At 33.1% G+C, this 24,213-nt stretch overlaps 7 protein-coding genes across 11 annotated transcripts; 4 read left to right on the top strand and 3 right to left on the bottom strand.

Annotated features, from left to right (window-relative positions):
• Positions 1 to 309: 309 nt before the first annotated feature.
• On the bottom strand, positions 310 to 1,002 carry LOC126671438 (heavy metal-associated isoprenylated plant protein 39). Of its 2 annotated transcripts, none has more exons than XM_050365210.2 (3): positions 882 to 1,002; positions 686 to 767; positions 310 to 607 (listed from the first exon to the last, which is right to left on the bottom strand). In XM_050365210.2, the coding sequence occupies exons 1-3, from the start codon at positions 888 to 890 to the stop codon at positions 390 to 392; spliced, it is 309 nt and encodes a 102-aa protein (XP_050221167.1). In that variant the 5' UTR covers positions 891 to 1,002; the 3' UTR covers positions 310 to 389. The 2 variants fall into 2 exon arrangements, with proteins under 2 accessions (XP_050221167.1, XP_050221168.1); XM_050365211.2 differs by having other exon boundaries at positions 686 to 764.
• Positions 1,003 to 5,822: 4,820 nt separating this feature from the next.
• On the bottom strand, positions 5,823 to 7,037 carry LOC126675301 (heavy metal-associated isoprenylated plant protein 31). Of its 2 annotated transcripts, none has more exons than XM_050369920.2 (3): positions 6,711 to 7,037; positions 6,536 to 6,617; positions 5,823 to 6,276 (listed from the first exon to the last, which is right to left on the bottom strand). In XM_050369920.2, the coding sequence occupies exons 2-3, from the start codon at positions 6,615 to 6,617 to the stop codon at positions 5,948 to 5,950; spliced, it is 411 nt and encodes a 136-aa protein (XP_050225877.1). In that variant the 5' UTR covers positions 6,711 to 7,037; the 3' UTR covers positions 5,823 to 5,947. The 2 variants fall into 2 exon arrangements, with proteins under 2 accessions (XP_050225877.1, XP_050225876.1); XM_050369919.2 differs by having other exon boundaries at positions 6,707 to 7,032.
• Positions 7,038 to 8,906: 1,869 nt separating this feature from the next.
• LOC126675298 (uncharacterized) lies at positions 8,907 to 12,735 on the top strand. 2 transcript variants are annotated; one of them, XM_050369917.2, is made up of 7 exons: positions 8,910 to 9,628; positions 9,941 to 10,494; positions 10,584 to 10,776; positions 10,871 to 10,935; positions 11,020 to 11,230; positions 11,300 to 11,648; positions 12,621 to 12,735. In XM_050369917.2, exons 1-7 carry the CDS (start codon positions 9,455 to 9,457, stop codon positions 12,629 to 12,631), a joined length of 1,557 nt encoding a protein of 518 aa, XP_050225874.1. In that variant the 5' UTR covers positions 8,910 to 9,454; the 3' UTR covers positions 12,632 to 12,735. The 2 variants fall into 2 exon arrangements, with proteins under 2 accessions (XP_050225872.2, XP_050225874.1); XM_050369915.2 differs by lacking the exon at positions 12,621 to 12,735 and having other exon boundaries at positions 8,907 to 9,628; positions 11,300 to 11,914.
• LOC126675300 (uncharacterized) lies at positions 12,622 to 15,158 on the top strand. The gene is made up of 7 exons (XM_050369918.2): positions 12,622 to 12,759; positions 12,864 to 13,036; positions 13,232 to 13,776; positions 13,851 to 14,043; positions 14,117 to 14,181; positions 14,346 to 14,556; positions 14,656 to 15,158. The coding sequence occupies exons 1-7, from the start codon at positions 12,756 to 12,758 to the stop codon at positions 15,016 to 15,018; spliced, it is 1,554 nt and encodes a 517-aa protein (XP_050225875.1). The 5' UTR covers positions 12,622 to 12,755; the 3' UTR covers positions 15,019 to 15,158.
• Positions 15,159 to 15,548: 390 nt separating this feature from the next.
• Positions 15,549 to 16,690, top strand: LOC126673018 (receptor-like protein EIX2). The gene is made up of 2 exons (XM_050366970.2): positions 15,549 to 15,556; positions 15,726 to 16,690. Exons 1-2 carry the CDS (start codon positions 15,549 to 15,551, stop codon positions 16,501 to 16,503), a joined length of 786 nt encoding a protein of 261 aa, XP_050222927.1. The 3' UTR covers positions 16,504 to 16,690.
• Positions 16,690 to 17,200, top strand: LOC130015324 (receptor-like protein EIX2; the record flags this gene model as incomplete). Its single annotated transcript, XM_056105182.1, has 1 exon — positions 16,690 to 17,200. A coding segment is annotated over one exon (441 nt), but the record flags the coding sequence as incomplete, so codon positions are not given.
• A 77-nt stretch (positions 17,201 to 17,277) lies between these two features.
• LOC126675302 (actin-depolymerizing factor 7) lies at positions 17,278 to 20,838 on the bottom strand. 2 transcript variants are annotated; one of them, XM_050369923.2, is made up of 7 exons: positions 20,422 to 20,838; positions 20,108 to 20,249; positions 19,365 to 19,456; positions 19,121 to 19,205; positions 18,725 to 18,744; positions 17,659 to 17,918; positions 17,278 to 17,578 (listed from the first exon to the last, which is right to left on the bottom strand). In XM_050369923.2, the coding sequence occupies exons 1-7, from the start codon at positions 20,719 to 20,721 to the stop codon at positions 17,428 to 17,430; spliced, it is 1,050 nt and encodes a 349-aa protein (XP_050225880.1). In that variant the 5' UTR covers positions 20,722 to 20,838; the 3' UTR covers positions 17,278 to 17,427. The 2 variants fall into 2 exon arrangements, with proteins under 2 accessions (XP_050225880.1, XP_050225878.1); XM_050369921.2 differs by lacking the exons at positions 18,725 to 18,744; positions 19,121 to 19,205; positions 19,365 to 19,456; positions 20,108 to 20,249; positions 20,422 to 20,838 and adding an exon at positions 18,011 to 18,569.
• Positions 20,839 to 24,213: the final 3,375 nt, after the last annotated feature.

The raw sequence follows: 24,213 nt of genomic DNA, 5'->3' as shown, positions 1-24,213 counted from the left end.
CACTAATTTCGGCGTGCTCTTTTTTTCTGATTGGAAAATGACCTTTAAATATTATATGACAAATAGACAGAACCGCCGATTTTCTCAGATAATTATTTTACTTCAAATATTAGTCAGTTCGAACCATTTTTATTAAATTATTGTTACAATTAATTAGTACTGATATTATTGGCACCAAGAAAATTACAAAAAATTGGATACATGCAGAACAGCAGGCTTGCACTAAGCTTATTTTTAGCACTATTTGCTGAAACATATATTTTCCACCATAGATTCTTGAAACTCATGTGAGAAAATCCAAGGATTAAATTAAATAAAATGGGAAATAATTTATTGCAAGAATTAAAATTAGATGTTATTTAATTTAGAAATTACAAGTATTGATGAATTTACTTTTTATCCTCTTTTTTCTCTTCCTTCTTCTCCTCCTTCTTTTCCTCCTTTTTCTCTTCTTTTTTCTCTTCTTTCTTTTCTTCTTTAGCAGGCCCAACTGAAACTATCTCCACTTTCCCAACTTTCTTCAGTTTCTTGGCTACTGCAACTGTATCCATCAGCCCTATCACCGTTAGCTTCTGCTCCTTCAGATCCGCCGCAATCGAATCAACTCCTGTTAATTAAAAACAATATCATTAGCCAATCAACTGGTCTTTAATTATTGTTTTGGAGAACTAAAAAGAAAAATTACCATAAATATCAGCAGCAGCTTCTATTGCCTTCTGCTTAGTCTTCTCGTCAGTCATGGTCAGCACCTTTAAAACCACCTTCTGCTATAATATTCCATATTTAGAACAAATTAATTTAATCGGTCGATGTATTAAATTGAATGTAAAGAAGCATTTAATGGCGAAAAGAAAAAAGCAGACAGGAATTTTGGGGAATACCTGAGCCATTTGAAGAGGAAGGTGAAATGAACTTTATGAAGGAAATGAAATGAGAGGTGTGTGAGGGCTTTATAAAAGAATGGGTGTGTGTGTGTTATTTTCTTAGTTAATTAATTAGTAATTGGGTAGAGTGCGTGGCTATTTGGCACTTTTTGGATTGTTGGCAATTGCATGATGCACAAGTTTTAGCCATTTCATCCTTCCAAATATTGGTCTTTACTCTTTTCTTATTTTTTTAATAACATAACGTAATGCTTTTCTGACTCCGTTTTGCATAAATTAAAAAAAAAATCACTAATAAATTCTCAAATTACCAAATTATAGTATTGAAAGTTTTAAATTTGACCTAATAGAAATTGGTTCGTCCTTTCTAAAAACTTTTCGTCTTTAACTTGTAACTAAAGCTTGATTTTTTCTATAGAGAAGCTGTAATTTTTGGCCTCAGGCCGGAAGTTACTGTTTTCTTTGATTTTCTGTTTATTTATTTTTCATAACTTTTCTAGGATAATAATAATCTGATCATAAAATTTAGTGATTTTTTTTCCGGAGTATATCTTTAAATTTTAGATCATTAAAGACTATTTAATAATGCTTTTAGCCATCTCCAATGCATGTCACTTTTTTTAAAACAAATGACATTTCATCTCCAATGTATCACTTGTTTTAAAACAAGTGACACTAAAATCCCCTCTCTCATCAAATTAGATGATTTATTATTTGGAGTCATCTATTTACTATTTATTATTTGGTAAAAATACAATTCAATACATTTAATTTGTTTTTTTACTTAATTCAACACATTTATAATTAAAGACTTAAATATATATGAATATATATAAATATTATTTATTTATAATATTATAGAATAATTTTACACATAAATATTTTTAAATATTATAATCATTTACTTTTTATAAATTATTAAAATTAACATAAAATTATTATATAAATAATTTAACGGGACAAAAATTTTAAAAATATAATTACATTAATAATTTAATGAGACGAGAACATAAAAACATTACATAATACGATACGGTAATATAAACATTTCATTTTTAAGTCATTTTAATAAAAATTAAGTTTTAAATAATATAAATATTTATAATATAAATTATTTTTATTTTTATTTTTTAAAAAATAATTATTATTATATACATTATTTGAACTAATATATAACAAAAATAAGTTTGTGGGTGTTATTGATAAAAGTGTATGAATGTTAAAGTAAAAAAATGATTAAAATATTAAAAATAAAAAAAATATTCTTTTTAGTATAGGAAAAAGTGATTGTGGTTGGAGTATATTTGGTGGTAAATCACCTAATTAATATTAAGTGATGCCTTAGGATTGGAGATGCCCTTAAAGGCATAAATGATGCACAGAATTTTCTTGATTTGTCCAAATTTCATCATGTTTGAATTGATGTTCTTAATATTTTGAACATTTAATTTCCTGTGATGTACTTTAACTTCTTCTTAATACAATCTACTTTCAGTTCTTGCATTAGGAGGGGTTCCCTTATCTCTCTAAAAAAACTTCTCTACCTTTTCTCTAAACACATCTCAACTCTTTTAATTTGAGGAGGTGGTTTTTCGGTCATTTTGACTGGAAAACCACCTCCTCCACCACCTTTTTCTTTTCTTTATTTTGATTTGCTCTAATAATTACTCTATAGTTGGAGTAGGTTGTGTTATTTTGTAAGTTCAATTTTGAAAGCACTTAAAAAATCATGTTTGATCTTGATTTTTTTGAGTTGCATGTTAAGGATCTATGATCCAAACTTAAATTTTTAAAGCCTTTTTGGCTTGCATGTCAAAAAAAATTGTTTTTCTTAAAATCCATGAACCTTTAAATATTGAAGGTTTTTCTTCAATATTATATTATTTGTTGTTTTTGTTGTTTATTTTGATATTTAGTTTTATGTTGGTAATCTTTATCTTTTAGATATTCTTGAAGAATATGGATGTAAAGGTTGAAATCTTAAAAGTTCAAGCGGTTTCTCGGCATAATCGATCAAGTTTCAATTAAGACACTCGCACCGGAACTTAGTTTCGTGTTAGATGCCAAAATGGCAAAAGTAGCGGGATTTCGCTTAATTTTTCTTTTTTCGATTATTATTTTTTGCTTGTATTTTTATTTGTTTTATATATTTTTAGATTAGGGTATTTGAAAGATTATATATTTTCTTATTGTTATATGATTTTTATTATTATATTTTAATCTTGCTCTTCAATATAACTATCTTTGATAAAAAAAATCTCCTTTCAAACTTTGGCAAAATAAAGTTTTTAATAAAAAATGTAAGGGCTTTTTACACAAACAACCTACTTTGCCCACTTTATAACTTTTATACGGGTGCAGGTTTGGATTTTCTAAACTACCATGTGCGGACTGAATTATAACTTTTATACGGACTCTATATATTAAACCTTAACAGCATACAAATCATAATTTCATTTATTTTCTCTCTCCTCATCATTCAATTCTCTCTTCCTCTCAGTTATTCCTCTCTTTTTTTACCGTTCGCCGTCTTCCGCTGAGCTGTCCTCTGTTCCTCCGCTCCTCCGTCATCGTTCTCATCATCATCTCTGTTGTCATCTTCGTCAACGCCATCATCTCCTCGGCTCATCGTCGTCATCTATTTGATTTCAGATCTATAATTTATTAATTGTTCTTCTTCTTCTTCTTTTTTTATTTTCAGATCTACAATTTTTTTACTGTCTTTTCACCATTAAACATGTATAGAGATTATATTTTAAGAATATAATGCTAATTTCATGTTATGTAATATAAATTTATGGTTATATGGAATAAATTTTTGTTATTTCTGCATTTTTTTGTGTTTGGTTGTATTTCTGTGTTTTTTATTCTGCAGTTCGATTTATTGATGATAGTCGATTGCTGAAATATTATAATATTACAGTGTTGTTGATTTTATGTTGATTTTGTGTTGATAATCAGTTAGTATTTCCTTAATTTTAACATTCAAAAAATTTATTCTAAAAAAAAAATTACCAAATTAGATAATTTTGTGCGTGAACTAACTAAAAAAACAAAATTTAAATGAGATTAGATAAGGATATGTTAGCATTATCATGTTGACATGTTGTTGATTTCTTGTTGATATTTTATCGATTGTCACAATTTTTCAAAAAATTATGTTTTATTTTATTCCATATGTTGATTCGTTGTTGATTTATTGTTGACATTATGTTCATATATATTTCAACTTTTTTTTATTTTCAATTTTATGTTGACATGTTGTTGATATACTGTTGATAACATGTTGACTTTTTAATCATTGAAAGAAAAATAAACTTAGTCTTAAATTGATGTATTAATGAGCTATTGATATGTTTTTGATAATATGTTGATTGTTTTTGACTTAAATCAATCAGTGTTCTCATTTTATAAACATCTTGACTAAATTAGCATTAATTGTTGATTCGTTGTTGATTTATTGTTGACATTATGTTGTTAAGTATTTCAACTTTTTTTGATTTTCAATTTTATGTTGACATGTTGTTGATATACTGTTGATAACATGTTGATTTTTCACTCATTAAAAAAAATAAAGTTAGTCTTAAATTGCTGTATTGATGAGCTATTGACATGTTTTTGATAATATATTGATTGTTTTTGGCTTAAATCAATCGATGTTCTTATTTTACAAACATCTCGACTAAATTAGCATTAATTGTTGATATCATGTTGACATTATGTTGATAACTTGTTAATATGATAATAGTAATTCTACTAAAGAATAAAAAAGGTACAAAATGTTTAAAATAAATGAATCAGATAAAGATATTAGCAGAGTAAGTAATCAAAACAATATGAAAAAACAACAACAATAATTCAAATGAAAAAATAAAATTATTCTTACATATAAAAATAAAAATATATTAAATATACACCAACACAACAGTTCACAAATTAAAAAAATCTATTTTAAAATCTATTTTTTCCTCAATTCTCTTTGCAGCTGCACAGTTTCTTCAAAATCACTTGTATAATTGTTTTGCGTTCCACCTCTCATACCTAACTAAATTTCGACAAAGACGGTTATGATACGGTTTCATTTCATCAAACGAAAGTTTATTTCACAAACAATATTATCTTATTTGTCAATGTTAAAGTAAAAAGAATCAGTAGATATCAACATAATATCAACATAAAGTCAACATAAAATCAACAACACTGTAACATTATAATAATTCAGCAATCAATCATCATCAACAAATCGTTCTGCAGAATAAAAAAAAACGCAGAAATACAACAAAACACAAAAAAATTCAGAAATAACATAATTTTATAATATAAAATCACAAAATTATTCTATAGAACATGAAATAAGTATTGGATTCTTTAAAGACTCTCTTTATACATGTTTAATGGTTAATCAACAGTAAAAGATAAACAAATTACAGATCTGAAAATAAAAAAAAGAACAAAAAATTTCAGATCTAAAACTAAAAAGATAAAAAAAAGATGGCGCGGCGAGACAAAGGCGGAACGATGGAGGCGAAACGGCGAAGGCGGAACGACGAAGGCAGAACGGCGGAACGGAGGAGGCGGAACGACGGAAGCGAAGGAGCAAAAATCGTGAAAATTTTCTTTTACAGCTCAAAAGAAATCGTGGAGAAGAAGAATGATTGAGAGAAATAAGAAAAATCGTATAAAAGAAAAGAATTTGAAGTACAAGTTATCAAAGTAAGAAAATGAGGTAGGTAAAGTAAAGAATTGGGTTGGGCCGTATAAAAGAAAATAGTGGCTGAATTCCTGTATTTTATATAAAAAGCCCAAAATGTAAACTACAATAATGGACTTGGGCTTTCAGTGGATAATATTGCTCTTTGTCTAGTTTCATTAGGCCTTCAAACATTAGGAAGATCGAACTTAGCTAAGCATTGCTGTCACATTTTTAATGAAGTGAAAAAGTCAAAAAACTAATCATGAATCAAATGAAAACTCTCAATACAAAATCAATTCAGCACAAATCCCTCCTCAAGTTTAGCTTCTGCAACACTTGAAACCCAGAAGGCAATATAATAACTAATAGATCACATAATAGAGCAAGCATGTGGATTGTCGTCGCTAAAAAGAGAAGCAATAGCCTCATCGGAAGCAACAGCGACGGAGTAAACCGCAGGAGTGTGGAAGAAAGTGTGAACACCATTAGTAGCCACATTTTTGTAAGCGTCGTAGTAATGGTTAACAATGTAGTTTGGATATTTATAAAACGACGCAAAATGAGAATGCCCTGGAAACGGCCATGCTTCTACTGCTTTCCCTGCCTTCTTTATCGCTTTCAAAACCTTCTTCTCCTCCACTCCATAGCCTCTCACTGTTATTTTCTGTATTTCCATTTCCACTTCCACTTCTTCAGCTCCTGAATATCGTCGCCAATTCCAAGAAACAAAAATAAACTATTACAACAATTGCATTGTAAATCAGAAAGTTAAAATGTACATGTAGGTAGCACGGACAATTCATTGAACGTGTCCCGTTTCTGAAACGTGTAAGACACTAGATGTTCCGGACGTAAAACTTTATTTTTTTTACATAATTTTTTCTAAAATAACACCATTTCGCTGTGTTTGTGTCCTGTTTATCCATATCTGTGCTATCAATGTGTACATTAAATCTACCTTTGAGCTTGAGGAGAGCTTTCTTCAACTTTGAAGCACAACCTTCACAATCAAGGTTTGGAACTCTCACCTCTACCATCATCTGTATGCAATACAAACATTTTTTGTTACCATCTTCAACATAAACAATATCAAAAGGAGATTAAGAAAAAAAAATGAGAGTAGACTTACAGACATAGTTAGATTTTCAACAGTTCAGAGAGAAGGTTTCAGAGAAAAGAGAGCTTAGCTTATTGGGTTTTGAAATTGGAATAAGAGAGAGCATTCACGCGTGACACTTTATGGATATATATATGTGCTATCAGCTATGCCCGACCCAATGTGCTTAATGTCACGCTCTCTCTATATAAAAACATTGCCAGTTTTATTATTATGTCACTTACCCATAATTCACTCTCAAGTTACTCAAAACTTTGCCCCATATGTCTCCATGGCCTAAAGAAATCATCATTATCGCCCAAAAATCTATCTGTTTTCATCCATTATAAATAGATTTAAATATAGTTGAAGTGGGCCTAACAGTAACAGCTCATGGTCTAGGTAGCACAGACACGCACACGGTGAAACAATGTTGTTTTAAAGTTTTCTATATAAAATGAAGTTTGGAGTCCAAAACATGAGGTGTCCGACACGTTTCCGAAACGGAACACGTTGATTGATGAAGTGTTGGTGCTAGCTAACTCATGGTTGTGTATGGTCTTGATCTCGATATGGTTAGTTACATAAAACACAAAAATTAAATCAGCTTTTTGACTGAATCATCTTTGCAAAGTAAAAAAAGAAAAAGCATATTCCAGAATAAAGTTCTGAATTTATCTGCTTTTTATTTTTTGTTCATTCTCATTTTTTTAAAGTGTGAAAAGTACTACACTCTTATACTACTGTAAAAGAATTCTCAGCTTACTAACAGTATATATACATACACAGCAGAAGAAGCCAAAGGTCAAACAGCTAAAGGAATAGCTTTTAATATGTATCCAACAAAACTTTATATATGCTTGAAATTGTTGATTTAATGAATACATGCAATGCAATTATATACAAATAATCGACACTTTGGATATGTATGGACCTCAAAAAAAAGCTGCCAAAAAGAAAAAATTAAGAGATGAGAACTTGCATCAGTCTCTTCTGTCCCTTCAAGTTTTTGTTTTATCTCTTCTGAATAAAGAAGAATATAAGATCATTGTAATAAGGGATTTGGGAGCATAATTATCATTGTAATATAATTAAGGGATTTAGGAGGGAAAAACATTGCAAATTTCTATCAGTATTTTGTTTGTTTATACCTTAAGGTTATTATGTTGCAACAATCTGAAGCACTTCTGACATGCGTTATTATGATCAAGTCACCTGTAAAATGATGCCTTTCAGTCTTTCATTATTATCATTATTATTATACATGAGCTGATGAATGATGATGCCTTTCATTTTTTCATTTTTGAACTCTCTTTTTCTTTTTTATAATGTTTTTCATTTTTGAACTCTTTTTTTTTTTTGAGAGAACATTTTTGAACTCTTATTTAAGCATAAACGTTTGATTCGGATATATGTTGGGTTGTGGATTCCTTAGAAATTAAAGCCCAAGATGGCCCTTCAGAAACTGTGCTGTAGATCTGTAGTTGGAACTCAGCTTTAGGGCATATGCAAATTAATTGACCCATTTCCTATTTTGCAATGAGAAATCACAAATTTTTTGTTTATAGTAAAACATCATCTTGGTCCTTGAACTTGTGGAATGAGTTCGTTTAAATTAGATTTGACCTATTCTGATAATTTAATTCACAACTCTTCAAGTAAAATACAATTGTATCAACTCCTATATTTTTAGAGTGAATTGATATTAAATATCAAATACGTAAATACAAACATATCAAAATAAATATTAAATAAAAATATTTTCATGATTACTTTTTATATGCTTTGAAAATATATATGAGCAGATTTGTATTTGGTTAATATTAGTATGTTTTCCAAATTGATGCATATATTAAAAAAATGTCAGGCTAGTTGAGATGTTCGAGTGTATTTTTAAATTTTTGTCTATAATATTATTCAAAAAAGGAGAGAATTGAAGTATTAGTACTTATGTAATGCTCTACTCTAGTACATGTACATGTACATGTTTAAGCAACTAAAGGAGGATTTGTCAACCATTTAGCTAGGAAGTAGATAGTTAGACAAAAGTGGGTATCACAATATTGACTTTTTGGCCTAACCATGCTTTGTTCCTCACTAAGCCTTTTTGAAATGTCCTTCATATCTATCGTTATTCACATTTATATCATCCTCATGATCTAGTGGAAAACGATAAGAGTAGAAGCTATTTTAAAGTCAAAGGTCAAAAAGTTTATTTTATAATTATAAAACTATTAGAACAATCAATAATTAAACATATTTTAAGTTTCTTTCGTCAAGATTTATCTCTTTTTTATTATCAGAGAGGGATTTTTAACGTTCGCAGGAGAAATTTCTTTTTATAAAATTAGAAGAATGAAATTTTTGATTGTTACTAATATATTTTCTTGATTTTTCAGTTAGTTGTGGGAAGTTCCTATGTCCTGTTGTTTTCCCCTCCACCTTTCCAAAACTACAATTATTTTCCACACTATTTAGAAGGAAAGTACACAAACAGCCGCCCTGTCACGAGAGACTCCATCACTGTAACCGCTCCTTTGGATCTCTCATTCTTTTATTTTCTCCAGTTTTTTCCTCTCAATTTTTTCATTTCGTTCTGCAAAATTTGCAGTGACTAGCTGTTTAAAAAGTGTCCGTTCTTTTAATGCATTAAGAAATTCATTTTTTATTTTGAAGCCAAAACCGAAAAAGTACCTTGTCTCTGAACGAGTCAGCTGCAAATCTGACATGCAAGTGTCAGTGATTAGCAGAAGCGGTTAGCTGACAGAGAGAGAGACAAAAATGAGAGTGCAACAGAGGTTACAGCGGTATATACAGTATGGTTCAGGATCTTACTCTCATTTCACCGACACCATCTCTACTTCTATGAAGCTGTCTTCAAGATTCTCCACTGTCTTCCTCCTCCTCATTTTCTTCGCCGGCGCGTTCTTCACCACGCGACTCCTTGACTCTTCTGTAAGTAAACATATTTTTCTTACTATAATTATTAATAATTGTTCACGTTCGGACAAAAATTTGACATTTCCATTGTTCCGTTTGAGTAAAGCAAGGTGAACCAATCATAATTTGCTTTGCTGTTAGGGAGACGACACCGTATTCACTTAAATGTTAAACATGCTGTCCTAACTTAACATGCGCTGCTGGTGTCGGTTAAATTTTTTATTTTCTTGAAAAATATTTACAAGACTCGTGTCATGACTTAAATTATTTTATTTTAGTTTAAATAGAACTGGGCACATCTGATTAGCATTTATCAACGAATTGTAGGCTTTTACTGGCGGCTCGGTTCAAAAGCCACTTTTACTCGACCAAATCCCCGAAAAGCCCCTAAAAAAAATCGAGATCCCACTTGATTGCGCTGCTTTCAACCTCACACGAACATGTCCCACAAATTACCCCACAACTTCCACAGAAAATCCGGACCGTCCGTCTGTCTCAACGTGTCCAGAATACTTCCGTTGGATCTATGAAGACTTACGACCGTGGGCCCGAACGGGGATATCAAGGGATATGGTGGAGAGAGCCAAACGGACGGCGAATTTCCGGTTAGTAATAGTGAAGGGGAAAGCTTACATTGAGAGGTACAGAAGATCGTTTCAAACTAGAGATGTTTTTACGCTGTGGGGGATCCTACAGTTGTTAAGGAGATACCCTGGAAAAGTCCCTGATTTAGATATGATGTTTGATTGCGTCGACTGGCCAGTTGTCAAGTCAAAGGACTACAGTGGGCCTAATTCAACGAGCCCACCACCTTTGTTTCGCTACTGCGGCGATGATGATACACTTGATGTCGTTTTTCCTGACTGGTCGTTTTGGGGATGGTATACTTTTGACTTGTCGTTTTGGTTAATGCTCATCATTTGCTCTGTAATAGTAGTTCCTAAAATGGTGACTGTAAATTAAATGTCAGGTCAGAGATCAACATAAAGCCATGGGAGAGTTTGCTGAGTGAGTTAAAAGAAGGGAATGGGAGGAGAAAATGGATGGAAAGGGAAGCTTATGCTTACTGGAAAGGAAATCCGACCGTTGCTGCTACCAGACAGGATCTTATGAAATGTAATGTCTCTGAACAACAAGACTGGAATGCTCGTGTCTATGCACAGGTAAAAACAAAAACTGCTTCTTTGCATTATGAAAAGCTATTAATTTTGAATAATTCTGTATAATGCCTGAAGTTTTTTTTTTAAATTTGGCCAGGATTGGATTAAAGAATTAGAGCAAGGGTATAAACAATCAAATTTGGCAAGCCAATGCATGCACAGGTAAATATAACTTATAAGCCTTATTAATTTGTATACTTTTTCTTGTTCCTTATTGATTTTGCTTGTAAATGCCAATTGACACAGGTATAAGATTTACATTGAAGGATCTGCTTGGTCTGTCAGTGAAAAATACATTCTTGCATGCGATTCTGTAACTTTGCTTGTAAAACCTCATTACTACGATTTCTTCACTAGAAGTTTGAGGCCAGTTGAGCATTATTGGCCTATTAAGAATGACGACAAGTGCAGGTCCATTAAATTTGCTGTTGATTGGGGTAATTCCCACAAGCAAAAGGTAAATTCTAACTAATCATGTATTAATTTGATCAACTTGTGTGTTCTGATCAGATTTTTTAATTTCCAGGCTCAAGCCATTGGAAAAGCCGCGAGTCAATTCATACAGGAGGAATTGAAGATGGACTATGTGTATGATTACATGTTTCATCTCTTAAGTGAATATGCAAAGCTGTTGACATTCAAGCCTGTTATACCTCGAAAAGCTATCGAACTCTGTTCGGAATCCATGGCTTGCAAAGCAAATGGACTAGAGAAGGAGTTTATGATGCAATCCATGGTTAAGGGTCCTGCAGAGACAGGTCCATGTACCGTGCTTCCTCCTTATAATCCTTCATCTCTTCATTCTATTTTAAGAAGAAATGAGAATTCAATAAAACAAGTGGAGTTATGGGAGAAAAAATACTGGGACAAACAAAGTAAGCAGTAGTAGATCTTGAATATAGGAGTTAATGTATACCTAATTTTTTTTCAAATCTTATAGATAGTATAGTTTAGTTTAGTTTATGCAAATTAAAGGAGAAAATTCTAGGAAGCTGAGTAAACAAAGCAGAGTAATCAGAATAATAAAGTACTTTTGATTCTATGAGCGCTGTAACATAAGCTTGGTCTTGAACTCCATTGGAGAGCTTATTCATAATTATTCTTCAAGTAATAGTCCTATAAATTTCTTGATCCGTCGAAATTCATCTTATTATATTCAATAACGAAATCAAAATTTCTTTTCAGCCCGGGCTAAATGACATGTAAACCATTTAGTCTATTTTTGACTTCCGGCCAATTTATTGCAAGCCTTACCTCTTTCTCTTGAAAATTTCTAGTAGAAATCCGAGCTAAACCATACCTCAAGTTGTAAGTGAATCTGCTACTGAGTATTCCTTTCATTTTTGTTTCAACATTCTACATGACCATTGATGGATCAAATTTTCAATCTGATGATTTGAATTATGAAAAATAAAAATTCATATTGAAATTAAAAAATACACCACAATTTGGTATTATATTTGTATTGAAGCTTTAAATTTTAAAAGAAGCTCGATGGTAGATCTGCCAACCTCTTAGCATTTGAACAAACCAATGTTGTGTGGGGGTCCTGGTTTGTTAAGGGAGTTAGCTGAGTCCCCGACTATTTATGCAAATTTGCCATCTGGACAATTTTATGCCCAGTAATAATTACATAAACAAAAAACTCCCTATATAGCTCTATTCTTGTTTAAACCGGTCCTCTAATGCAAACTTATGAAACATCTACATTGCCGTAAATACTATAACTATCTCAAGATCACATTTGCTATACGAGCGGCTCATAGTGTTATCTTGAACTAATTAAAGTGGCAGAATTTTACTTCGATTTCGACTCTAATTACAGTGGATAATTACCTTTTTATCAGAAAAGAAATGATACGTACAAAATTAGAGAGATACACAATCTAGATGAATTTTAGTGACGTGCAATTCAACTTCTGATCACGTACGAGAGTGTTCTTCGTGAAGAATTGTGACAAATCTCTCATTCTGCTTTTACAATGGGTACGTACGTTCATATAAATATTGTATGACTTGATTTTAGTTATTTCATATGTAATTTGAAATGAAATTAAGGAAAATAATGTGTTAATAAATATATATTACAGGGAAGGAGACGGCAGCTAGAGAAAGTGATATGCAGGGATCTGGAGTTCTTGGTCAATTCATAGAGCTCATAGTGCGGCCGTTAATGCAATCACCTGTAAAATCCTCGGCTGCCTTCGTCTTGCTTGCGTTTCTGCTTCTCGGCTTGTTTCTATCCACGCCATTCCAATCCAATGTAAGTACAGAAAATCTCTACACCTTATTACAGCTCAGTTCGACATTTTCTTCCGAAATGATTTAGGTGACGATATCTACAACATCATTCTGAAGCTAATAATTTCGGGGCCAACTCTATTTACGCGCTTCTCTTGACCTTTTCTAAATGTGTTTTTTTTGGTACATAATCCATGAGGTTTCCTGGACGTGGCAGGTTATTGCTGGCTATTCGACTCCTAATCCACCATTAGCTGTAAAGCCTCAAAGCAAAAAAATTGAAATCCCACTTAACTGCAATGCACTCAACCTCACTGGAAAATGCCCGAGTGATTACCCTACAACTTCTACAGATGATCGTGACCGTCCATCACCTCCTACATGTCCAGAATACTTCCGTTGGATCCATGAAGACTTGCGTCCATGGGGCCGGACTGGCATCACGAGAGACATGGTCGAGAGAGCTAAACCAACAGCCAACTTCAGGTTGGTAATAGTGAATGGCACAGCTTATTTAGAAACGTTTCAGAAGTCGTTTCAAACTAGAGATACTTTTACTTTGTGGGGAATCCTACAGTTGCTGCGTAGGTATCCAGGCAGAGTCCCGGATTTGGAGATGATGTTTGATTGTGTTGACTGGCCAGTAATCAGGTCCGTTGATTATACTGGGCCTAATGCCAGCTCACCACCTCCATTGTTTCGTTACTGTGCAAATGATGACACGTTGGACATTGTATTTCCTGACTGGACGTTCTGGGGATGGTAACATATTTTGACTTGTATGCTTCATATTTTAACTGTTTGATCGATTCTTGAAGTTAAAGTTAACGGTGTAGGATGGAGACAAATATAAAGCCATGGGAGCAAATAGTTAAGGACTTGAAAAAAGGAAATGAGAAGAGTAAATGGAAAGAAAGGGAAGCCTATGCTTTTTGGAAAGGGAATCCACATGTTGCTGAGACCAGACTTGATCTTATGAAATGTAATGTCTCTCAAGAACATGAGTGGAATGCTCGTTTATATCGACAGGTATATACATATCTAATATGTTTATGAAAATGATATTTTGTAAGCTTTTGTAAGATTAGACTATTTATTGCAGGATTGGGGGCAAGAATCACAATCTGGTTACAAGCAATCTGACTTGGCTAATCAGTGCACTCACAGGTTCATATTTTTCTTTGCCTCATTCTTATACATATGAAGTTGCAAAGAAATGTTTTCAGAAATGGAAACAATGGTCCGAAATGTAGGACTCAAGAATGTTTCCATACAACATAGCTGCTTCATATGCATTTGCTTGTGACCTATTGTTTGCTTGTTATTTGCAGGTATAAGATCTACATTGAGGGATCAGCATGGTCAGTGAGTGAAAAGTATATTCTTGCATGTGATTCGGTTACTCTTATTGTCAAGCCGCATTACTATGATTTCTTTACTAGAGGTTTGATGCCAAATCAACACTATTGGCCTATTAAGGAGGATGATAAATGTAGATCAATTAAATTCGCTGTTGATTGGGGTAACAACGACGAGACCAAGGTAATAAATTAACATTAGCATGATTATAGGTTCATCCACAATTTTTTCGCCATTGTGTTTTCAAGTTGCGTGTTCTTATTCTGTTATTCTATTGTTCAGGCACAGGCAATTGGGGAGGCAGCAAGTAAATTCATTCAAGAGGAGTTGAAGATGGACTATGTGTATGACTACATGTTTCATCTGTTGAATGAGTATGCTAAGCTTTTGACATTTAAGCCCACTATACCTCAAAATGCTACTGAACTCTGTTCAGAAACAATGGCTTGCCCTGCAGACGGGTTAACGAAGAAACTTATGGTAGATTCTATGGTTAAGGGTCCTGCTGAAACGGATCCATGCATCATACCGCCTCCATATGATCCTTCGTCTCTTCTTAATGTTACAATGACAAAGGTAAATTCAATAAAGCAGGTTGAGTCATGGGAGAACAGATATTGGGAGACTCAAAACAAGCAGTCTTGAACAGGTTTTATTGTAGCAAATCCTAGTAGGATATACATGCACACTTGTAGGCTTAGAAACATTATATGCTCATACGATAGTGGTAATAATCAATGAAATTCTATCAGATTACATAATTTGAAGTATTTAATTTTTGATAACTTTTGTGGTTTCTTTTTATACATAGAATAGAAGTTGAAGATTATGAGAATTTCTATCAATTATGTTCACATTGACAACTATACTTGATGTACCTCTTATCTGTTGTAATTCTGCAGCACCATGCATCAAAAGTGAGTGACATGTAGAAAAATTTGGCTATTTCGTTTTTTGTTAAAACTGAACCGACCATATGCTCACCCCCTAGTTCTTATGAGAAGATGAAGACAACTAGAAATCCCTCAACTTTATAATTATCTGGCCTTTTGCATCTACGTGTACCAGTGATAGAATTTGACCATTTGTTCCGAAAAACACTACAGCGGAAGAATTCTAACTAACATATGCAGAAGTTTAAGGGGTACATTTCCGTCTTGTTTGTACTCAACAACATGGCAACGTAAGTAAAAATATTTACAAGAAAATATCTCAATCGCCTGGAATTTAGAAAGTTAAATATGAATATCCAAATTAAAAGTGATGATAAAATTCTATTATATCTAATAAATTCCTGGACGTTTCTGTAAAATTGACGTAGTAGCAAGTCTTCGCTTCATATAGCTATCAAGTCTCTGTATTATTGATTACTGGTCCTACTACGTAATAGCATTGTCTGTCCTTCTTGCTTACCTGTCAACTTTAATTCACTCTAGACTTCAAGTCATCCGCACCACAGCATACGTAAAAGAAGAGGTCAATACAGGATACTTAAATATTGATCATTATAAACAGCTTATTTTATATTTCTCATCAGCATCTCTAAAACTCTACACCATGAGGATTTGGTCACTTGTTTTTCTTGGATTGCTCATATCGGCAACTAACTATTGTACAAGCCCTTGCCATGGCAACACAAGTGTTTTATGCATTGAAAGTGAGAGGCAAGCTCTTCTTAGGTTCAAGCAAGATCTTATGGATCCTGATAACAGACTTAATTCATGGTCGGCTGCGGAGTTGGATTGCTGCAATTGGACTGGAATTGTATGCGACAGTCTAACAGGCCATGTCCAAGAGCTCAACCTCAGTTATTCCGAAAGTGAATATGATCAAGGAAGATCCATGTTTAACGGTAGCATAAACCTTTCCTTGCTTGAATTAAAGCATCTAAAATTGCTGGACTTAAGCTACAACAATTTTGGAGGGAATCCAATTCCAAGCTTCATTGGTTCTCTGGTAAGTTTGAGATATCTTAAGCTTTCTATGGCAGGGTTCAAGGGATTAGTCCCACACCAACTTGGAAATCTTTCCAGTTTACACTACCTTGTTGTTGAAGGTAACTATGAACGAGATGGTCAAAATTCACTCTATGTGGATAATCTTGATTGGCTTTCGAGCATGCATTCATGATAATAAAAGGAAGAAATGTTGAATATATCACCAATATACTATCACTTGCAACCGGCATTGATCTTTCTAACAATAACCTCTCAGGAGAGATTCCAAGAGAAATAACTGCTCTAATTGCACTGATATCATTGAATTTATCCGGAAATCATTTGACAGGAGAACTCCCAAACAATATTGGCCGTATGAAAGCGCTTGAATCAATTGATTTGTCAAAAAACAAAATTACTGGAAAAATTCCTCCAAGCATGGCGAATTTTAAACTTCTTGGGTTACTTGAATCTTTCATATAATAACTTGTCAGGAGAAATTCCATCAGGCACTCAACTACAGAGCCTAGAAGCATCCAGTTATATTGGCAATAATCTATGTGGAGCTCCACTCACAATAAGCTACAAAAAGTACGACGACGAACCCCAAGACAGGGTCGATGGAAATGAAAAGGAATCGAACGATGATGGAGCAAAAATAGATGAGTTTTACTTGGGGTTGGTGCTTGGATTTGTGGTTGGTTTCTGGGGTATCTTCGGTTCACTCCTCTACTGCAGGTCATGGAGACATGCCTATTTTCAGTTCTTGAACAAAATTTGGATAAAATTTTACGTTATGTTTAATAAGTCCCGCTATTAGTATATACTGATGCTTGCTCTTATGATGGTAGGGATGTTGTAATTCTATCTTAGAATTTCAAGTTTGACTATCTTTTCCTGTTGTAATTAAAAAAAAAAACTCATACTTAGATGTTGCATGTGTTGCTGAATAGACTTGTGAGCATAATTAAAGTGTAAAAGTATTCATCTAGATGAATTAGTAGTACAATTGAATTACAGATTGAGAGGATAGATCAAAAGGCATTAAACATGGCAGAAGAGTATAAATTACACAGAAGAGCTATAAAATATAATGAATATGAATGTCACAAAAATGTTAAAATGCTCGCGCTTTAACAATATCAAGGCTCATTTCGCTAGGATCTGTTGCTTGCAATTCAACCTGAATTCCATCAAGTTCTCTCTTAAATCTGTCTTTGGAGCTTGCATACACCATCTTCATTCTCACTCTTGATGTATCAGGTGACCTACAATTCAACGTATAAGACATAAATTTGTTTGAGCTAGACAAAAGGAAGAGCATAAACAAAATTAATATTAGATTTACCATGCAATAAAGATGATTTTGCTTTTCTGACAATTCTCATTAGTTGTGAAATCAAAATCAAAGACAGCATAGCGACATTCATCAGCGGGCAAAGAAGCAGTGAAATCATCGTAAGTCTCATCAGGACCTCCAGATTTCTCTACAACAACTTGCTGATCTTCAATCTTGAAAACGATAAATCGGTAGTTCCTCTTTGTTTTTAGTTCCAAAAACTTGAGCTTGCACTCATCTTCCACAGCCATCCCTGACGCTGCGTTCGCCTATTACACCAACATAATATAAACAAAATGTGTGTCATAATAAATCTTGATGAACACAGAGAAGAGAAGGAGAAATAGAATTCAGAGCATACCATGTTTCCAGATCAATATTGAGAGCCAGGGCCTTGTGGTGAATGTACGTGGAGGAAGAAATAAAGTGATAGAGGAAAAAAGAGAGAGATCCTTAATTTTGGGGACACATTAATATTGATAGTTCAGACATTTGCGGGGAATACGAGAAAATTAAGGAATAAAAACGAGGGTTGAGAATTATCTCAGCTACCAAAGCTTATCATGTCCACAACAATGGTTGCATTGCATGTCATCAAGAAGGCTAAAATAGAAAATAAAAGTACAGTTCGTGTCGCCACGTTTTATCACTTCCTAACTTGGCCTCTTTGTCAACCTTCCATTTTGATGGGAAAACAAAAAATCAAAATTTGTTTTTGGAAAATAGTATAAATCTCTGCAATTAACAGGAAGCAATTCTTGTGACCACGTTATATGACTGCCTTTTTGACAACCTTACTGATCAAAATTGAGGTAGATCACTATATAAGATTTGCTACAATTTGAAAAATAAAACTACAGACTGATTCTCATCGCGTACAAGCTTTTTCGAAGTAAGAAGCGACAAAATTCATGTCACTCTGTCACACAACAGATTATCCTGTAAAGTTGATTACTTTGTGCCCTTGTTTCTTCTTTGATTTTGCATGACTATCTTTTGAATCTGACTTCTTTTCTTTCTCGTTTTCTATCATAAAGTCATCGCCTAGCTCATCCCCGCTTATGAACTTGGTTACTTTCGGTGTATTCCATTCTTCTTTTTCTATCTCTGAAATGAATAGTTGAAAGGATAAATGAAAAAATCACATATCTCAAATTATCAGTCAAAAACAAATATCGCCTATTAGACTCGAGACATTAACATGTAATACTTTTCTAATTTATATTTTCTCCGCATCCAATTTTCAGTTTCTCATACAATGGCCGTGTTCGTACTAACATAGCCTCCTTCATAACATTTCTTGACCACAAAAGGTGGTTGTGATACTGTTGCTTTACAAGCTCGTGACCAGACTATACCTCAATATTATATATACAAAATGTTAGCCTTTTTTTTATGAACAACCTGTTTGGGAATTGTTTGAATAGGATGCAACAGTAACAGCAAGAAATTTCAGGCTTACCTTCTCCACCAGTCCCGAAAAAGTTTCTCTTACCCTTTTCAGGACAATCTCTTGCTAAATGTGTCACACCACCACATATTTTACAGCAACCACCCTGTAAATATTTGCAAGATGTTAGGAGAGAAACGTAAGAGCATAGCAGATAACTTGATCGAAAATATCAATCCAACGCATTTAAGACTTCAAATACCAAATAAGTGTTCCAAAAAAGCACATGGCAGCCTGTAAACATTAAATGAAAAGATTGATGTACCTTCGGGTAAATCCCGTGAGGATTTTCTGGACAGTCCTTACTCAGATGTCCACTTTCATTACAGATGAAGCAACTGGCATATTTAGTTCCCCCTGCATTTTAAAATAGAAGAATCAAGATAGATTAAAACAACTCTACAGAGAACATTTACCAAGCAGGGAATGCGCTTTGCAAAATCAAAGACAAAAATAACTCTGAGTGAGGTTTGAAATCATAATGCATCCATTTAACAAGTATCGCATGTTCTTTTAGCAGTTATCACCTATGCCATACCATGCATACAACTGAACCTAACTTTCTTAAGTCCATAAAGCCTTTTTCACCTCTTTGTTAAATCTTCTTACACGGCTATTTCCCAACTGCAGAACAAGAGGAGAGTGAGATGCACAATATTCACCTATAGTTTTTTTTCATGCTCGAATAATATTCTGTCCAATGAAGTAAAGCGGTGGCTAGTCAATCTTGGGAATTTCTTACCTAGTCCGAGTCTTCATGGACCCGTCTCACATAAACTCCACTACCCTTAAATGGTGTAGTTCACTCATGTGGGAATGATTCACCATTGAACTCTATCTAAGTAAGAATTTTAAATATACTATTCTTACAATAAGTAGCAGATATTCATGCATGCTTTGAAAATTATGTCTAATCTACCAGATATATTAATAGTCAAGGCAATCAATAAAACACATGAACTGAATAATCAATCAACCTAACCACCAATAAACTGAACATAAAGATACCATTTTTAAGAGGCTGAGGACAATTCGATAGAGAATGCCCCGTTTCCCCACAATTATAACACAATTTCTTGTCTACATTCTCATCCTTCTTCTTAGGGCAACGCTTGAGACTATGCCCTCGCCGCCGACAAAGCAAGCATATCTGCAACCACCATTAACACACAAAACCAGTTACCTTCAAGCCATAACATATAATTTTCTGTTCATAGTAAAATAATGAAAAACCTCGTCAAAGATAACATTTTTCCTTAATTGAGTAAATGCCCAGATGATAAAAACTTCAAAAACAAATAAAACAGCAATAAAACACAGACCTTATTCCGTTCCCACTCATCTTTTTCAGGGCAAAACTTAGCAATATGATCCTTAGCTTTGCAAATAAAACAGCTTTCACCAGGCTTCATGCCCGGAACTCTTAATGGGTGTTTTGAAAATCTCTTTTTATTGGGGTCATTTGGGCCTTTAGATTCTGACTTTTTTCGCTTGAAACTAGTCTTGTTTTTCTTCTTCTTTTTGTTGGGATCCTTTGGTGGCGTTGGTTCTGGCTTTGGAAACAAGTGGGGATTCTCTGCTCTGAATTTCTTGCTTGCTAATCTCTGTCTTTGACTCACCATTTTTACTTTGATTATTTGTTGGTGACGATAACCAGAAGCGGGGAGGTCTTACAGGTGCTTAGCTTAACCCTCGAGAGGAGGCTTCTGGGGTTTGTGAGAGATTCTGTGCGGGCAATTCTATCATAATATTCTGCTCCAGTGTTTTCTCTACCGTTCGATGAAAAGATTATTTGATAATTTTGATCCTAGCCTATGACTCTTAGACTAGTATCATCAATGTCTGCCTTCCTGCCACGTCCATTTATTTCTAAATTTTGAAAATGACCACAGTATTTGAGAGAAATTCGTAGGTGAACCTAGTTCGTCACGTAGAATTACAAATCATTCATTAAATACATAACACCAATGTTTTTAAAACCGGACCGGAGATCGAACCGGCTTCGTCGGGGGTTCACGGTTCGACCGGTTCAACCGGGTTCAACCGGATTTTTTTAATTATAATAAATATAAATTATTTAAATTAAAAATATGTATCATAAATATAAAATATGATAAAATATTTAAATAAAATTATCTTTAAATAGAATTTATTATCAAATGTGTGAAATATAATAATAATTGATCAATATTTATCTGTGTATAGAATAATTATATTTATGAGAAAAACTATAATTTTTAAAAAACATAACTTTTAATTTAACTTGTTATTATATTTTAATTTTAAAATAATTTATTATGAATATAATTATATAATAATATTCAAGAGATAAATATATAATTTTTAAATTTTAATAATTAATAATATTTAAATAAAAAATATAATATAGTATGTTATAAATAAAAATATGATAATATGTAAAAAAAAACAATTATAATTTTTTTCATGTAATATAATTATAAATAATTAATATTTAAAAATATATTTTCTTGATTTATATTTAAGAGTATATAATAATATTAGAGAGAGTTGGTGTTTTTTTTAGTAAAAATTTTATTTCATAAAAGTTAAAATGACATATGAGAGAGAAAATAGTAAGAGTAATTAATATGAGAGAGAAAAATCAATGCACATGGGTGAGAGAAAGAAAAGGCACACATGGTATGGGCCACAAATGTACTTTCTAGCCAAAAAAAGTATTTTTTTGCCTATTTTATTAAAAACCGGATTTGTCCGATTTTTTGGCAAAATCCGATTTTCCGGTCAAATCCGGTTTTTGACCGGTTTTGACCGGTTTTTTAATATTCCGATTTTAACAGAAAACCGAACCGGACATCCAGCCGGTTCCCGGTTAATCCGGTCCGACCGGCCGGTCCGGTCCGGTTTTCAAAACATTGCATAACACGTAACGCAATTATATATTATAGCCAATTAATAAATAACATTTAATTCTAATGAAAAAATTACTAATTAATGTTATACTTTTTAAGTTCCAAATTGATAGATAGTTTAGGATATATACAAATATTAAAAAAATTAATAAACTTATATAAAATAAGTAATTTTATAAAAATATATCACACTTATCCTTATTTAATGCAGTGTTGATTTTATTTTTTAGTGGGTTTTATTTTCTTCTTAATGTAATATATTATACTCTCTCCGTACTAAAATAATAACTTTTTTCTTTTTCTTTGTTCCAAGTAATTCGCCACATTTCATATAAATCACAATTTAAAATGTTGATTTTCTATTTTAATGTTTATTATTTATTGTCGTTTGTCTGTAAAATAAATTAGACATGAATTTAATAAAGGTATGATGGAAAAAATGAAAATAAAGTTATGAAAAGTTAATTGCGTTTTTTAAGCTATGTGAAAATGAGAAAGTTGACTATTGTTTTGAGACGGAAGGATTAATTAATGAGGATATATGTCATTTAAGCATTTAAATAATAATTTTTTGCCTATAATTTGGGTTAAAAAATTCAAAATAGTGATATTAATTTTGGATGGAGGGAGTTTTTTTTTTTTGTTAAATGGTAATTATATTAGCACTAACACAAGGCGCGTTAGGCAAAAAGCACTAGAATTTCGAAAAGAAATCTAGGCATCGAAATACATCATTGCTACCATAAACAAAAAGAGGGTTGTGATATTTGTAATGGATCACACCCTTATTGATACACTTAAAAAAAAATCCTTATAATCAGTTGCTTCATTGCGGAAAATCTTTTTGTTTCTAACTTTCCAAATCTCCCAAATACAGAAAAACCATATAGTTGCCCATAGATTTTTGTATTTTGGATTTGCCAAATCCATCCACTGGAAGTAAAAACTCGAAACATCTCTCGGAATAATCCATGCTGTGACTCCAATTCTGTTAAGAAAAAATGTCCATAACCTCCAAACATAGGGACAATAGATGACAATGTGATTTGCTGTTTCAGGTTCAGTACATAAGCTGCAGTAATTTTTTTTTTTTGGTCAATCAACCAAAAGAGCAAATTTATTGCTAAGAAAGCTTAATCCAGCTGATTACAACAGAAACAAGAAAGCAACAGCTGCTACACCCCAAACAAAAACCCAACTAAGCTACAACCATTACAGATTCAGCCTAGCTCTAGCAACTTCCTTGATTCTAAAGGCCACCATCTCAGTGGACATAATCTTCTGGTTAAAGACGGCTTCATTTCTAGCTTTCCAGATCCAATAGACTGCAGCACAAAAACATATCTTCCTCTTCTTAGTTTCCTTAGATCTACCTTTACATCTCCTGCTAAGAAAGCTTATTTCTCTCCTCTAGTCAAGCACCGGTCTATGAAAGTTTAAGCTAACCAGGATAGATTCCCAAATTCTTTTGGAATAAGAACACTCAAAGAAAAGATGGGGAATGTTTTCAGCAGCTGCATTACAGAGGGGACAGACATTGCAGTTAATGATCTTCCACCTTAGTAACTTATCTCTGGTTTGTAACCTCCCCTTTAAAGCAATTCAGGTAATGAATGAGTGCCTAGGGATATGCTCAGGGAACCAAACTAAAGAGTGCCAAGACACTCTACTGTTAGTTGGATTTAAACTATTCCAAAGACTCTTGATGGTAAAGCTGCCATGATTCTTCCATCTAATCACATCTTCTATCTCCAAGTTAACCCTGTAATTGCTCTTGATATGATCCCAAGCTGCGTATGTGCTCTCATCTATTGGATCTGGTAACATCCAATTATTATCCTTCCAAACATCACTGACAACTGCTTGTTTAGGAATGTCTGCATCAAGAATCTTTACCTCCGGGAAAGTTTCAGTCACTGATCTCCCATTGAGCCACGGGTCATACCAAAAGGAAAATCTACTTCCTTTACCCAATTTATAATCAAAGAATCCAATGATCTGGTCCCTTATTTTCAGCAGGTTCCTCCAGCTCCATGAACAATTATGAGGTTTTGTGATTCCCCAAAAGCTAAGCCTTTTCAGCTTATTGGTTGAGACCCAACTAGCCCATAGAGAAGGTTTAAAGGTAATAAGATTCCATATGTGCTTACGTACTGCAGCAATATTCCACAGCTTGATAGACTTGATACCCAGCCCCCCTTCAGTCTTCCTACTGCAAACATT

The sequence above is a fragment of the Mercurialis annua genome, linkage group LG3 (assembly GCF_937616625.2).
Source record: "Mercurialis annua linkage group LG3, ddMerAnnu1.2, whole genome shotgun sequence".
NCBI lineage: Eukaryota > Viridiplantae > Streptophyta > Magnoliopsida > Malpighiales > Euphorbiaceae > Mercurialis > Mercurialis annua.
This window is presented reverse-complemented; position numbering and strand designations above follow the sequence as displayed.